General features: G+C 37.1%; 2 protein-coding genes and 1 long non-coding RNA gene across 5 annotated transcripts in view; 1 reads left to right on the top strand and 2 right to left on the bottom strand.

Moving 5' to 3' along the window:
• Positions 1-1,517, bottom strand: part of LOC117413369 (guanine nucleotide-binding protein G(I)/G(S)/G(O) subunit gamma-12-like) — a 42,293-nt gene extending 40,776 nt beyond the window's left edge. For 2 of the 3 annotated variants that reach the window (XM_034022454.3, XM_034022464.3), the window contains exon 1: positions 743-1,115. The gene's annotated coding sequence lies outside the window, so the exon portion shown is untranslated. Of the gene's footprint in view, positions 1-742; positions 1,116-1,360 lie in introns of those variants that run through there. The other variant, XM_059031580.1, reaches the window with a different exon arrangement.
• On the top strand, positions 1,207-13,528 carry LOC131738123 (uncharacterized). Its single transcript, XR_009329647.1, has 3 exons — positions 1,207-1,305; positions 11,357-11,425; positions 13,485-13,528. It is a non-coding gene; the product is annotated as an uncharacterized LOC131738123 (long non-coding RNA).
• On the bottom strand, positions 12,865-15,355 carry LOC117414057 (GTP-binding protein Di-Ras2-like). The gene is made up of 2 exons (XM_034023706.3): positions 15,073-15,355; positions 12,865-14,069 (listed from the first exon to the last, which is right to left on the bottom strand). The coding sequence occupies exon 2, from the start codon at positions 13,980-13,982 to the stop codon at positions 13,386-13,388; it is 597 nt and encodes a 198-aa protein (XP_033879597.1). The 5' UTR covers positions 13,983-14,069; positions 15,073-15,355; the 3' UTR covers positions 12,865-13,385.
• Positions 15,356-17,150: the final 1,795 nt, after the last annotated feature.

Here is a 17,150-nt window from a genome sequence, read left to right as displayed (position 1 = left end):
AACTTCAACATAGCCTCAACTGTTTTTCAAACTTAATTACTTTGACTCAATTTTTAAAACGATTAGTTTAGCTTAAGAAAGTGGAGCATACAAACTTGTAATGACTTTCATCGTCTCACGAGAAAAAAAAGAGCTATTTTTCACCAAGTTTACAAAAGCAATATTGTCACGGTGTTAAAGATTGCCGTCAGCAGCGTACTGCAACATCGACAGCTTATAAACCTGCTACATACAGCATATCTTCTGTACTTTTGTCAGCCGTCACACTGGCTCTTTAGTAACGAAAGTAACTCCTTATCTTTTTTTTCCACCGTTGGTTAATAGTTTAGAACAAGATTACCCTAATTAAGATTACACAGAAAAACACGACAACAATCAGGTGATATTTGGTGCACATCCCTTCTATTAACAGTAACTTACTGAGTAAGCCGTTTCAATTACAAAAGCAGAACACATTTTTTGAGAGGTCTAACTACTTAACTTATTCAATATATATATATATATATATATATATATATATATATATATATATATATATATACACACACACACACACACACACACACACACACACACACACACACACACCCACCCCTATAACTACTCTCTACTTTTATTTAATCCGACAAACACACTGTTCAGAGTGTTTCTTCGGATTAATCTCTAGATTACAATTTTGACACAGGAGAAAATTAAGACACTTTACTTAAACTCCTATTCTGTATACGTTACAGACACTTACCTGGTCAAAACAAAAGGTTCGACCGTCCGCACGAACCGTAACAGTAACTAGAAGTTTAGAGAATCTTTGTTTCAGCTACAGCAAATTGTTGCTGAAACCATATATATTGTTTTATGTTGAACCGCTTGTTTTTCCTTCGAACACTAAACTTGCTCACTCTCTCACTTCTTTTTCTATCGTTCTCTCTCTATTTCTCCCCGTTTCTCTGCCCCTCTATCAGTGACCAGAAGAGCCGACCTTTCACTCTGCTCCGCCTAAATTAGAAAGGGAATGTTGGGAACGATGGAGGACTCCGGATCCAGCATCAGGTTTTATTTCTCTTTCTGTGCGCCCTCTGTCTGCAGACACACTCCCCTTGCACATTCTCAAAAGCGTTCAGAAATATCCAAGGTGTACTGGCTACCAGGTGTATGTTTACACTGCAAGGCGGCGAAGACCCCCGTAACGTGACTTTAGAATTTTGTAGTAAAGGGTTTTTTCTTTCTTGAGCCTGCATAACTGACTCCTCAACCAGCATGTCCGTCTTTTGATTCAGTTTGAAAACCAGCACAGTACCCGTACAGGTGAGTCATTGCTGGCACTTTATATTACTGTTTATACTTCAGCAAACTCAATTACCTTAAGGTAATTTGGCGGATAATTGGCGAACCAGTCTGTCCCTGTTTATGATTCACAACCATGTAGCATTTGAGATTTGCAAAACGCTCAAGTTTCCATTCTGCAGTGGAACCTGTCAGGCGCAAAACCAGCGCTCCGCCCTCATAGGTCTCCCAGCGCACATTTTCACCTGCAGGTCCCTTTAAGACAGTCAGGGGGATATTATGAGTCAGTAATCAGATATGGTAATTATCAGCTGTAATAAATGAGTCAGCACACACGGGCTGTCATATAAAAACAACGTGAGAGAGGTCTTTACTGTTTATTGTAGAGTGCCAGTGAAAACACCAAGGCATGGTACTTAAAAAAAAAAAAAAAATGATGTTCTATCTCAATAAGCAATAACTGGAATTCAGTATTTAAGGGCGTCACACATTCTGTATTATATATTGAAGCACCAGCTCTCTGTAGTGACCGCTTTGATGGCCATTTTATACATTTGCGATAGTATACTGTTGTGTGTATATTTTCTCACATTTAAAAAAAAATGGATCGAAAAAATCCCCTTGCACTAAATTTACAACGTTCCCTTGAGAGTTAATAAAATTTATAAAGATAAGCCACAGTTACTAGGTAATGCTTGATTAATTAGCCCTGTTCATGATGCTCGGGTTGACGTTTGAGGAGGTAATTACATTAGTTAATATGATATATAATTACTGTAATAAATACATTAAAGCCACATGTACTTTAAGCAGAGTGAAGTGAGACACCTTTTTGTAAATAACTTCTAGAATTATTTTTTTAGCAGACGCCCTTATCCAGGGCGACTTACAATTGTTACAATATATCACATTATTATTTATTTTTTTTACATACAATTACATTATTTATTTTACACATTATTTTTACATACAATTACCCATTTATACAGTTAGGTTTTTATTGCAGCACTCTAGGTGAAGTACCTTGCTCAAGGGTACAGCAGCAGTGTCCCCCACCTGGGATTGAACCCACAACCCTCCGGTCAAGAGTGCAGAGCCCTAACCACTACTCCACACTTCTACGGAATTCTATTTGAGATTCAAGCCACTTACAGCTCGTCTTCCCGACTCTATAAACGTGGGAACCTGAATTAATCTAATTCAGCCAGTCAGCTGTGTGACACTATGCGTTTGAAGATTGACTTAAATGGTTAGTAATTAGGTGGAATGATCTGATATAATGAGTGTGTAATGAAAAACTTAGACACTAATAAAGTGCAGTAGCGATGGAAAAAAAAGATTGATGTTTAAAAAAAAAAAAAGAGAAATCCAGCTCATCTCCATTTTGCAGCTGAGGGGCATTGTAACAAGTTTGGTGGTATAGTGTTCCGTGCAACGAAGTGCAGACCTGCAGTGTTTTTAACTGTTTTTAAGTTACATTTATTGGCAGTTCATATATTGCAGTTCAGAAGTCCAGCCCAGTAATATTGCGATACAAAGGTATAGATACACCGTATATATCAATTTATATCTAGATATAGATAGATAGAAAGATAGGTAGATATTACACTAATTACATGATTTCAGAAAGATAAATCTCGCTATATAAATCTCAAAGGTTATGTTCGGTTTTCAATTACTCACAACAAAATGCAAAATATATTACAAATATAAAAAAGGGTATTCCTATGGCAACTTACCAGGCATTAAAACACATGTATTGCATTTTGAGATTGTAATTTCCTTGTTTTGGCTTCCAGTTACCATGGAAATACTGTAGATGACTCAAAACGTTATTGACGTTTCAGATTAATTGAACCATTTTTTTGTTTGCAGTGTTTCTAGTGTTATTTTAAAACAGTATGGTGCCATACATTTCTAAATGTCCTGGGAGTTTCTATAGGTCAAATTTCAAGTAAGGGCATGGAGGGCAGCATTGATATATTTATCAGGTATATAGATATACAAGTGTTGCCATTGCATTAAATGTAATGACAATTGAATTGCAAAGATGTGAAGCAAGCCTGCTGACCTGTTGAGTAAAGAGTTAAAAATGTATTCTGACTTCATTTGAAAGCATGTGTGTTGCACTGTGTTGTATTGAATTCACAAGTATGTGATTTATATAACATGTGCTAGGTTTATGACATTTCCAGCCTGACTAACTATATTCTTTATGAAGTCTGGGAGCCACTGGTCAATATTGCAATACTACCACATGAATCACACAGCGTGAATCAATCACAAGGCTTACACTCAATTTAATTCAGGTAAAAGTAGTGGGGCTTTAGCCTTTTGAAAACCATCCTAATTTAAGTCAAGGAAAATGATCTGTTAGGATCTGTTAGGTTGCACTGCCAGTGGAAGCTGCCTCAAGCAGTCTTTTTTATCTGATTTTTACACTCAGAGGTTTTTACTATTCTCAGCACAGTGGTAATCTGTTTCTTAAAAGTGCTGAATATACCTAGATAATATAATAATAATAATAATAATAATAATAATAATAATAATAATAATAATAATAATAATATCTTTATTTTTATATGGCACCTTTCATAGTGCACCACCATCACAAAGCACTTAATGTGCATGGGGTTATAAAGTCAACTTGTGGTGCTGCTTTTGGAAGAGAAATGCATTCCTAGCCAACATGAAGGTGTTGGGTGTGCCTGTGGAAATGCTGCATTCTGCTGTTTTTACTGTTATCCTGATATAGGGGGGCACACAGGACGTGCCAGACTTAGACAAGTCCCTGTAAATGTTTACAAGAACCACATCACTTTACCTGTTCTGTATCCCATGTTGGAAGTATTTCTGCAGTACATTGTCAACATAATCCTGTAATTGTTGTGATGGGCATGTTGTACAAATTAAATTTATAATTAAAGTTCGGGAGGAGGGGCATGCATCAAACTCCACCTCACCAACTGAATCATTCAATTTACACGTCAGCAATTAATACCTGCAAGCACTTTAAATACCCTCGTATGCGTTTCGATTAATTCGTAACCCACCACCTTCCCCATCCCCATCTCCACCTCTTAAAATTAGATTCATCACCTATGGGGGGTCTCTGCCTCGTCATCACGGCCAGACATGTCCTCAAACCAAGTTAGGTTTGATGCCAAATTAATGTATCTACGTTAGTCATGTATTGTTATTTCTTCCACAGCTATCGCATACCCCGCATTTCTTTAATTAACAGTTTAGTCAAATTATTTTGTTATTGGTGTTTTGTCCCAAACTACTGAGATGTATTTCAGTCAGGTGTTGGATTAGTAAGTTGTGCAAAAACCTATTTTCTTTTTAAAAGCTATTTTTAATCTTGTCAAGAAGCTTCAACATTCATTCAAACACCAAACTACAGTCTTCAGAAAAATACCCCGGTTTCCCCTTATTCTAATAATTACAATGATATTCGACATGTCATCTGCATAGAACACCAGTCAGCACTAGACAGGGGAGCAGAGCATGTACCTTATTTAGGGATGTATTCTAGCTCATTGATGCCAATGAAAAATGTAATATTGCCTGTCAGCTGCAGTTATAATACCATGATGGTATCTGACAGACTGTGCAGAATGGGATGCAGTAAAGACATCACTCACACAAAGCTATGACACTGCTGCTTTTCCCATTAACTGCTGCTAAAATGTAAGCCAAGGACTGAATGACAGGGCTTGGGGGGGTTGTTCAGGTCAGGACTAATGATGTACAATTGCTTCCTTCCACTGTTTTGTCTCATACCTTCTTGCTCTTGTAGTATATATCCATCCAACTGGACTGTGCTGTAGGAATGTAAATGTTTATCTTTTATACACCTAACAGACATATATCCAGGTATGATTAAAAAGGGCTTCATTTAAGAGATATCTACAGGGAGCTTTGAGTGTACAAGGAGATAACATTGGGTACAATCTGAGACAAAGTTGATACTAGAGTTGATACTAGAAAGGGAGGCGGTTGTCTCCAAGTACATCTAATACAGCCTCTAATTGTATCATTACATTTCTTAAGGTACTGGATTTTAATGGAAAAAAAAAAAACACAACTGTATGTGCTGTAATCATTTGGCTTGACGAAAAGCTGATGTCACTTTGATGTCAATGGCACCCCTTTTGATGTTTGTTCCATACTGGTACTAAGCTGTGTTATTGTTGGATAACAGGATTTGGAATCCCAATGAAAAAGTAAATGTCAGATAGGCTCTACTAGTCATTTAATAACTGGGTTACCTGTATTATAGGATATAGGATTGTTAATATACTGTATCCCAGTTGATTGCAAGAAACCCCTAGACAAACAGTACATCTGTTGTATTGCAGTGCGCTATGTATTTAGCAATTAGATGTTATTAAAATGCAATGTTAAATCAGCTTAATGCTACACTTTATTACAAAGATCACAGTGACGATTCCCATGTATTACAGTCAGAGTTCAGCTGCGTAATGAATTAGCATTCACAAAAGGAATAACAGTCGAACAAGAACAGATCCACAGTATTTACATTAACACACAGGCACATAGCTGCAAACCCCCACCCAATGCCTTTTTAAAATAAAAATCTATTTAAAAATCAATTGGCATTCATTGCATGTAATCCTGTTCTTTGAGATAAATCTGGCACCTGGTAGCGTCCCTCAAAAAAATCCATTCTGGCACTAAGTGATTATTCCTTTAATAGGTAATGAATGGCTGATTGAATATCAGAGACAGGCTGGGGAGAGGAGCTGCAGCTGCATAATAACCACATAGCAACAGTAAGATACATTCCTGCAAAGCTTGTGCAATTACTGTGGTAATTGGAAGCCAAAAGGAAGGGTTACATCAGCAACAGCAGCAGCCCTGTGTGCAGGACAAGTCTGTGATTCAAATCACCTTTAAGATGTGATTATATTAATCTTCCTTTTAGGAATAGGATGACCAAGGGAGTGACCTGCAGCAAAGGAAATGGTCCCATACTAGGAAGGGTGGTCCTTTTAAAAAAATATATCTAGGTCAAAAAGATCTTCAGTGCAATGAGCTAATAAGAAGTAAGAACATGTCTTTAATGAATCTAAGTTCCTTGGTGCTGTTAAGTAACCTGAAAAGGCCGGGTCAGAAGTGAGTGCTTTGATGCTGCTGAGACATGTATTCTAGGAAAAGAGTCATTCCTGAAATACACAATGTGAATGTGGAGCAATTTTCAATTTGAAATCACTGATGTGTTCATTGATTCAGAATATATGCGCACTGGACATTTGCTCTGTCAATTGCATGGATTTATATTTTCCTAAAACATTCCTCCAGCTAAAAGTTAATTGAATTGGACCCCAGTTCTCTTTAATAAGGGTTCCCCATCTCTTAATCGAGTTATATGCTTTACCATACCTTGCTATTCTTTACAATGCTTATGTACGCTTTACCATGCTTTCACTATGCTGTATTACACTTTGCTGTGCTTTTACTATGGGAAGCTTTTATAAGAGAAGTAGTTTACAAGAGGCTTTTAATCTACACCCACTGCTGGTTGACTGCTGGTAGATGTTGTTATTGATGCCATGTTGAGGTGGATCAGTATCTGTTGTGCTTGAGAGATGTTGATCACAGACTGTTGTCTAAGAATGATGTAGCTGCACTTTCGTGGGTACATGACATTGGGTATTGAAATTGAAACTAACAAAAGGGATGTCGCTGTCCATAATGAGATTTGGTAGGCGTGTATGGACGACACAGTGACTCATAGCCAATTTCTTCAGGCTTATATAAATTAATTTTCAGTTTGTTCTATACAAATCTGCAGAATACCACAGTTGCATTTCATTGTTTCTCTTTGCAGCACAACTGGAAAGGTGTTCCGTCAGCCACATGCTGTTTCATTCGAGGAAAAGGCACAAGGCCGTGGAACATTGCGCAGATAGGGACAATTATAGCATGATTTCAGTCTCAAAGCCATCAGTGTCATTCATTTTAAAAAAAATCAATTCACCAGCTCTCTGAATGTAACATATGGCAGCATCCAGCAAAGCAATAGCTGCCAATATCTAGGGATTGCAATGTAATGTGGAGAATTAGTATAATCATTACCAACCAATGTTAGCAAGTGACACTATCTCTTTTCATTTACAACACTTCTCTGAAACGTTTGTAAAAATGTATTTTTAACAAGTTCTAAGCCTATAACAAGAAAACTGGATAAAATTAGTGTGTAGCTCTTCACATATCCTCAGCTCAGAAATGACACACTTTGCTCTGTAAATTACAGATGTCTTTCTTAATGCTGTGATTCCAAATCCATTTTCTGGTAATAAATAAATAAATAAATAAATCGGTTTGGCATTCAACAAACAATGTTGTTATCTCTGTGTGCTTATTATTGCCTAGCTTTCTGAATGGAGGGTGATAACTGTTATCATTGAGGTGTAATGGAACTTCAATGCTTTCTGAGTCAAGGTAACCTGAGCCAAGCTGCATTTTCTTTATACATTTGTAATGTAAATTACCAGGGACGCAAAATGCAACGTAATTATAGAATCTTTCCTGTGGAACATTTTGAAATCACATGCAGAGTATTTCTGCAACTTGTGGACAAAGAATTCTAATCTTCAGCCTTAATTGAATATATTTCTTATGAGATCATGGAAGGTGTTTGATATGATTGGACATGAAGGAACAGATAAAAAAATATAAATATTTAACTAAATGCAAAGATAAAATATATAAATTCCATAATATAGTAATACTTCTGAATCCTATCCTGCAGTGTGCTGATCTCATTGACATTTGATATAAGATATAGGACCCTATATTGAAAGAATTATTTAAAGAATAGATTATTTAAACAATTCTTTCAATAGTCTGTGGAATTAATGAGGTACTTGGTGTTCATGCATCGCATCCTTATGTTTTCTAAATAATTGGGGCTGCATCTATAAATGAGCATCTCCAAAGCAGACGGTGTCTAAATTGTGTTCTTTGAAACAGCACTTGGGCAGCCAATTGTCTAATTTGTGAGCAATTTAAACAGAGAAAGCTGCTTTTACTTTGAATGCAGATGCCTGGTTTTTACGGTACCACAGTATAGTCTTTTCGAGTTTAACCTGAGGTTTCCTGATACCTTATTGCTACAGGTCATCTCACTTCTATGCTCTACCAGAGTGAGGCTAGTCCCTTAGGAGTGAGGGAGGAAGGCAGCAAGACCAGACCATGGAACTGAGATTAACACAAAGCAGCAGCCTTACCCCCCTTCATGTATATCTATAAGGTGGAACTTAAAAACACATGTGCATGTCACCAAGTAATATAGAGTGGAACACAAGATAATGGTATTGTATCATTTAAAAAAATATATAAATGGAACTACATTTGATAAGGTTGTTTCTATGGTAATTGTGTGTCAACTGAATTGCTGGTTGTCCTGAGAAGCTGGTTCATGCATTTGTATCCTCTGGACTACTGTATTGATGAGTTTACCCACAGAACCATTCAAAAGAGCTGTGGGTACTTTTGTGCACTTTTTGGGGCGTTTCTTTATTACAGCATTGACATGTCCTAGCTGCGAAGAATCTGGTTGCAGTAACACAGTCGCTATAACTGGTTAACCATACTTTCAATTGTATAATTATCTGTCTTGTTACAAAGAAGAGTCTTTATTTATAAACTAATTAAACTGTGATCTTAGGTATGATATTTCATGGGTAAGTTAGGATGCATGGAAAGATTTGTTGAATTCCTGAGCTATTGGTAAAACAAAAAAAAAACATTTTACCCAGAGCAGCAAGAATAACTGTAATAATTACATACAGAATGCAAACAGGCAGTTTTAATATTGTTTTACTGAGCCAATCAAACTGTGAAACAAGGATGCTCTAATGTTTGTCGCATTAGCGTATCCACCAATAGCTTCTTCCCAACAGTTTTGGACAGCGGGCCTTTCAGGGTTTATTTGATGCTGAAATTGCATCTTCAGGTTTTCATTATTCTAGCATCTGTGTGCATCTGTCTGCATTTTAGAAGAGTGTGTTACAATATATGAGAGTACAGCAGGTCTGCACAAAATATCATTATCTTTCCTTCTTTGTCATTGTCAGTAGTTCAGCAGTTAAAAATGCCCAACTTTATAATGGCATGTTTTTCTCTTCTGCTAATACAATTAAAACCATTTTTATGATTAGCTGGTTCGTTGTGTTATTTTAACAGAAACAAGACGATAATATTCCCCATATAGTGTTCAATAAAGAATAAGCCCCATATATACAAAATAGAGACCACCGTTTAGAATGCTTCAGCTAAAGAATGCAATATGTTTGAATGAATTAAATAAAGCTTCCTATGGTCAATTTGTATAGGGGTTAGCAGAGGTATAACGCATCAAAAAAGCGCACAGTCAAAGACAGTAACAATCCCTTATTTGAATGTTAACTCACATGGTGAATCATCAGTTAAAAGTGCTAGTGCAGTGCATATATCACCTGGAGACTGGACAGTCAGTGCACTGCTTTACCTGCTGCAGGGGCAATCGCCTGCAAAGAGCCATATGAAAAATGGATCTTTGATCAACAGGGGTCTGTAGGCTGTATTTGCTGCTAAAGTCCCCTTAACAAGCTTTCAACTTCAAACCAAATGCTGAAACGATAAACTGTAATATTAAAGTTAAAATTGAAAACAAAATTAAAATAGGTGCATGTCTTTACCGTTTTCTTACAATAATGCATTCATATACTTTATTTGTAACTGGAATTATTACCATCCACATTAATTTACCTATTAAGGATGCTAAATAAATATATATATACAGTATATATATATATATAAAAAAATATATATATATATATATATATTTTTTTTTTTTAAATAACTGAAATTAGTTCATTTTTATCACATATACTGCACCACCCAAGGAGAACATTTTGTATTTACTGCAAAGAATCTTAAACTTGAATTGCAAATATGCCTGTTAGGTTGCATTCTGATGTGTTTAAATGGGCTAATGCTTTTGCTGATACCCAGCCCCTTTCTAGCGAGAGTACTGGACCGGCTTCATTTTGAATCTGATTGTTTTAGTGTCCAATCAGCAGTTGTACATTATGTTTCATATACATTATCTTTAAAAAGAATGATTGTGGTAAACATTTTAAAGGAGTTGAAATGTTCTAGAACCCGTGGTTTTGTTTGTCTAAGCAGGACATAATAATTTTTAATTGAGTTTACTTACACTCCATCATACATCTGTTGCTGTTGGTACACACCTCGTTCCCTTAATTGAAAACAGTATTGCTGTGATGCTCTTCTAAAACATGTATGACATATTTCTTACTAGTATTGACCTTCTTCCTACATGTTCTATTCAAAAAGACAGCGGAGTAAGACATAAAAAAAGATTATGCTGTGGAGTCCCATGTCTCTGCCTTGTGTCAGCACTGAAAGTACTAATTATGACAATCACAGGCTTCCCCATGCTGACCCACCTACTGTGAGAGAACCACATTGGAATGGCATCCTGCTGGGGAGTATGTTTCGTTAGCAGTTGAGTGGGTGGACTTTTCCTAGCCCCACGCACACCAAAGAGAATCTTCATATTTCTCTACAGTTGCAGCTCCATGGAAAAAAAAAAAAAGAAGTGATCTCAGAAAAATGCATTCACATATTGCTGGAGTAAAACAAAGAGACCAACAATAAAAAAAAGCCTTTTCTAGTCTGTAAATTGTAATAAAATGGTTAGGAAATATATACTATCAACGCACGGAAGCTTAGTTGCTGTTTCTAATTTGTTTTCATGTTTAATATTTTGGCTTTTGCTTTGTTTGGAGATGACACCGTGTTAAACAGCAATTCATATCTTTGCACAATCTTTACAGGTCTGTAAGCTGTCAGTTGAGTAATGCCAAACAGACTGCCTCCTACATTCCACCCATGTGTGAGTCTAGATTCTGAGTGGGTTGGTGCAGGGGGAACGCCTCTGCTTCTGGCTGAAAGTGAACAGGTCACCCAGGGCAGAAAAAAGGTAACGCTGTCTGGTATTTAAAAACCTATCTTTCCAAATTTTGTTTTCCAGACCCAACACCACTAAGGCATAGATACGGAACTACTTCAAGACATACGAGGACATGGCCACAGACACTGTGTAAGCTTCTTATCTTTGGGAGTTAATACATTTTACAAAGGTTTAGGAAAAAGATACAGTGAGAGAAATAAGACACTTTAGACTTGCCCTTTAGACTACTGTATGGCCTGATATTCCTATTTCTCACTTGAGTGAAAGGATTTCACATAGTAAATCTATATACTGTGAGTGTTTTTTAGAGTCATTATTTATAGTCTTTAGGTATTTGAAGTAATTAAAATGATTTTTTTTAGCACTCCATACATTAAAAACGCAATACAACGAATGACACTAAGAGCATTAAGGTATCACATTAGGGATACACATTTGAAGGTTAGTCGGTTTCATTGTCTTCATTCTCAATCACAGAAATGGAAGACAGATTATATGGCCAATACGACAACTTAAAAATGTTTGTCTGCTTTTGTTCCTTGACCTTTTATAACCTCCAATCTATAAAAACAACAGGAAGAATAGCGGGCACGGAAGCCAAGTACTATAGCTATGCAAATGCATGGAAGATATACAGTACACTGTTAGAGTATACGTCACTCAGAATACATAAAGCACAGTTTGATTGACAGAGGATTGAGCCCTGGATTTACCAAGCATATTGACAAAACAACACCAGATCTGGCACTAATGTCTTGTTTTTGCAAAGCTCATTCCAAAAGCCCCTCTCCAGCAAGCCCCTGCCTTACAGAGTGATGATGATGACTCATAGTGATGACCCAAGGGATATTGCATTGTTCATTCTCTCCAACCACTTCACTGTCAGGCAACAAAAAAAAACACCCACGCTAAGAAGTGGTTGCATCTGGAAGCTGCTTGCCATTGTGGTCTTTCCTGGAATCATTAATTGTCTGAGTCCCTTGTGGTTTTTATTGCTTGATTTGCTAATAGTCATTAGCCAGCATAATGCGCAGATCCTAGAGTTTATATAATTGAAAGAGAAAAATACACTTTTCTTGCATCAGTTTCAAAAGCCTGTGCTCCCAGTTTACAGTTAATTGGAAAATAGAAATAGAAATGATAGAAATTATTGCACATAATGATGCTGTGCGTGTCTTCATTAAGTAGCACGAATCATAAAGGTACAATAGCTGGTTATTGCGTATGTATCTCAAAATAAATATACTAGACATGGCCAATTATAGCAAATATTGATTATCAAAGTACATTAGTAGGTGTGAAGACATTTCAGACCTCATGAAAGATGAAGCAGGGAGGGACCCTGACATTCTGAATGAACCTGGACAAGCCCCCTGCCCTTCAATCCTGTCCCTCTAACAAACAGGGACTATGTCACACTGTCACATTTTAGGGGTGGTTTTGTGAGGTGTACTACTGTCCACTAACAGATCATATATATGTTAGTTGTGCCGTAAGCAGAACATATTTTACAGACAGCTGATGGGCTTAGTCATTTCATGATTCTCCTTGCAGGAAAAGAAATGGATGCTTTAAGTGCCATGGGAATCACTATACAACGTAAAAATGAAAACACAGTGCAAACGGTTAAGGGGCGCAAGAGATTTTACTTAACATTTTAAGATATTCTTTCAAAAAAGCATTTGCGCAATTTTAATCCCATGTGAATATGCATTAAATGCATGCTTTAGTCCGACATTTCTAAAAGCTGCATAAACATGTGCATATGCAAAATCTGATTACATTGTATTCATATAACAAAAGCATGTCTTTGGTTAAATGAAAAAAAAAGCTCCAGTCTCTACCTCAAGTGCACATGTTTATAGCAGATATGGTAATGAAAGCTTAAGTTACCAGGATGAGTTTATAAAGACCTACACACATTTAAAGCACTTTTGTTCTTCCCTTGTTTGTCTGCAACAGTCCAGCAAGATGTACTGTACGTGCTTTACTGTAATTTGTAAAATAGGCAAGTCTTTTACCGAGTGCATGGCTCGATGATACCATGCAGTGAAACATACCCAGCAGTGGGCATTTACGTTACATGGGATTACATGAGAGAGCATTTCCCTTTGGGACGCTCTTTTTTCTTTAGTTGCTTCGATTTCTTTCCATCCAACTGAAGACTCACCGTCCTCCTCTTTTCCAGGTTCAGCAGCTCTTGAAAAAGCTCCTGCACGTTGTAGTTCATTTTGGCCGATGTCTCCATGAAGGAGCACTTCCACTTGCTGGCCAGGCTCTCCCCCACACTGGCCTCCACCTCTCTCTGAGTCTCATCGCACTTGTTTCCCACCAGCATGATGGGAATTTTCTGTATGTCCCCCTTGATCTGGCAGATCTGCTCGTAGATGGGCTGCAGTTCTTCCATCGACTGCTTGCTGCTGACAGAGTAGACCAAGATGAAGGCATGGCCCTTGGACATGGACAGCCTCTGCATGGCAGGGAACTGATGGCTTCCCGTCGTGTCTGTGATCTGGAGGGTGCAGATGTTTTTATCGCAGCTGATCACCTGTCTGTAAGTGTCTTCTACAGTCGGGATGTAGGTCTCTCGGAAAGTCCCTCTGACAAACCGCAGGACTAAGGAGCTCTTCCCAACCCCGGCTGCTCCGAACACCACCACTCTATAATCATTACTTTGTTCTGGCATCTTCTCAAGTTTTCCCCGTTGCAGATTAATACTTGTTAGTGGGGTTGACTGGTCCTTGAACCTACATGCCCAGTGGACTTTGTGTATCTATAACAAAAAAAGATATTAATGAAAACCTCTGCTTGAAAAGTTATGATATGGCAATGTATGACTGACTGTTTAAAGTAGCAGATGAACAATAAAAAAAACCGAATGCTTAAAATCAGCAGTAATAACACAGTTCTGGGTGGTGATGATAAATGGATGGTTCTTCTGAATGCATATTCTTATAATGGAAATTCACTATACAAGCAATAAAATAGTAATTTACATTTTCAGTCAGCATTTGAAAACATACTTCCTAGGCTTCAACTTATAAGGGCATGCATCAGTAAACCCTAGTACACGTTTTTGTACAAGTATTAGATATTACATTATGAAAGTGAGTGTTGTTTTTGTAACCATCTAGAGAGTTGATTTGCAAGATCAATTTACTACATGTAATTAGATCTATTGTAGCTATTTACACAAAATGTATGAAACAGAATCACAAAGTTTAATGACGTGTTAATGGCAAATGGTAGCTATTCCCATTTCAGTGTACTAAAAAAATGAACACTCATGCAGCCGCCTCCATACATTCTGTACGCATGTGGGATTCACCCATACAACACAGCACTCAAAACGAAAGCACATATACAGCCAGGTGTGGTGTTAATTAACCACTCTTGTTGCACATACTAAACAACAGCGTTCCACAGAGCCAAACACATATGCGTCTATGTGACGGCATGTTTCTAGCAGAGTAAGTCTGTCAACATTTCCGATTATAAAACCAAACAAAACGCAATACGAAATATTATTCATTCTTACTGTATGTGTAAGCAGACCGTAAATGTTAAAATAAAAAAATACCAGAAGCACGTCACAATGCAGACACTCCCAAAGGCTGGCAAGTCGTTTTTAATAACTGATCTAACAGCTGTCTACATAGTCATATATAGTATTATGTTCGCTTCTTGTAGAAACAGGGAAACTATTATTTATTTCTTAAAAGATGACTTCCAGCAAGACACACATGAGGCTGCTGCGTGGTGACAATTCCACCTACCTGATGTTAGTTCACGTCGGGAGGTTCCCTGCTAGATTGTAAATAGAAATTCCAGAGTTCTACAGCCACTATATAGAAAGCTCAACAAGGTAACTACCATTCAAATAATGGGGGAAGCGAAATGGAAAAATAACGGCTGACTGAATTGGATTAGTTCCCTTAATTTTGCAAATGGAATTCCATGTTTGGTGTTCGTCTGGTAGGATTGATGTGTATTTCTAATCTAATGAGCCGTTATAGAGCCTTTGGGGGCAAAGGATGTGTTTTAGCAATGTAAACATCAGCATCCTCCTTTTCATTCATTCTTTGAGTATATGGTCTAGCCCATTCATGGATCTGAAAATAACGTGTCATGCTATTTGAATACTATTATCAAATCCCACTTTTCCCATTTCCTCGCATGCTCATTCACAGTTGACAGTCTTTGGGTCTCACACAGTGCAAAATTGTTGTGCGTAGTTTATTAATATATAATTTCTATTATTGTATTCTTGCATGAAAATTGCGTTTGTTTAAAAATACGACCTGTTTGGACACCGTGTACTGTACAATGTTATATGAATATGGCTATAGCCATAACGTTCTATACGGAGTCTCAGAAGTTCATAGTTATAACCCTTTTTAAGGTTTGTATTGAACCCTTGCTTCAATGCATTATATACATCCTCTTTAGATCGCAAGTTCCTAAAATGACAGATGACTGTTGAAGGATGTTATTATTATTATTATTATTTATTTCTTAGCAGACGACCTTATCCAGGGCGACTTACAATTGTTACAAAATATCACATTATACATTATACAGATATCACATTATTTTTTACATACAATTACCCATTTATACAGTTGGGTTTTTACTGGAGCAATCTAGGTAAAGAACCTTGCTCAAGGGTACAGCAGCAGTGTCCCCCACTAGAGATTGAACCCACAACCCTCCGGTCAAGAGTCCAGAGCCCTAACCATTACTCCACACTGCTGCCCCTGCTGGATTTGAACCGACTGTGCAGACTGTCATTAGCACCGTCCGTACTAACCACTGGATAATCGCATGCAGTTGACAACACATGACTAATACATTCAGATTGTTTTGCTTCCATTACTGTACAGTTTACCATAAAAATAATTTAAAAAAAAACTTGTAATAGTGCAGAATACAAAACAATATTATAATGGGACTATTGCCATTACCTTTAGTTTTTGGGTAGTGCTAGAGTATTTGTAACTGTCCACTTGTATATATATATATGAAGGTCAAGGCTTTTAGCAGTCTTCTTTCAAGTGTATGGAGGCCATTACTCTATAGTAAAATGCTTCTTCATCGAATGGGATCCAAACAGAAGATTTCATGCTTTAGTCATATTGCTATAGTGCCCCTATAATTACTGCCACAGTAAAATGTTTTATCAGTCACTTTTATAAGCTAAACAGAGTCTTGACATTAAAATGTTATTATTAAACCAAAACAAAGCAGGCCTTTGTGTTTTAAGAGACTAAATGGTTTTTTCTCAAGGCGCTTCTGTGATTCATTGCCTAAATATCTCACGTCTGATTTTAAGTTATCCTCACAGAGTTAATACTTTTTCTCAAGGCTACTCAATGGTAGGTACCTGTAATTTAAATTCCATTCTACCCTGGAAGTGTTTTTTAAACGTTTCCCTGCATGAATCCAGTAGCAGTTCTGTTGCTAGGATACTGAAGTTGGAAGTGATTGCCTTACCACTTCCTCCCACAAGCAATACCGTTGTAAATGTTCTTATAATCATATTCATTTTATACAACTGATGGAGGACAGGGCTGCATTGCCTTCATGAAAACACAGTTTGCTTATAGTTAAAAATTAAAAAAAGGTCTGAATTTCCCCACAACATGAACTAAAAAGCTAAAAGTGGGAAAAAGTGCTTTTTGTGAAAAAAAAAAGGATAACATATTGCTTTACATAAAGCACCAACTTCTTTGTGATGTAGAACTGCATATTATTCATGTAAGTCGGCAGTTCCATTTGGATGGGAAGTGGCACTCAATGTGAAATACATTATTTTGCAATCTCCTTGTTGTCAAGGCCTTACGTTGTTTTAAAT

Source organism: Acipenser ruthenus, chromosome 10 (genome assembly GCF_902713425.1).
Source record: "Acipenser ruthenus chromosome 10, fAciRut3.2 maternal haplotype, whole genome shotgun sequence".
NCBI lineage: Eukaryota > Metazoa > Chordata > Actinopteri > Acipenseriformes > Acipenseridae > Acipenser > Acipenser ruthenus.
Note: the sequence above shows the minus strand (reverse complement) of the source record. Positions and strands in the feature narration are given on the sequence as shown.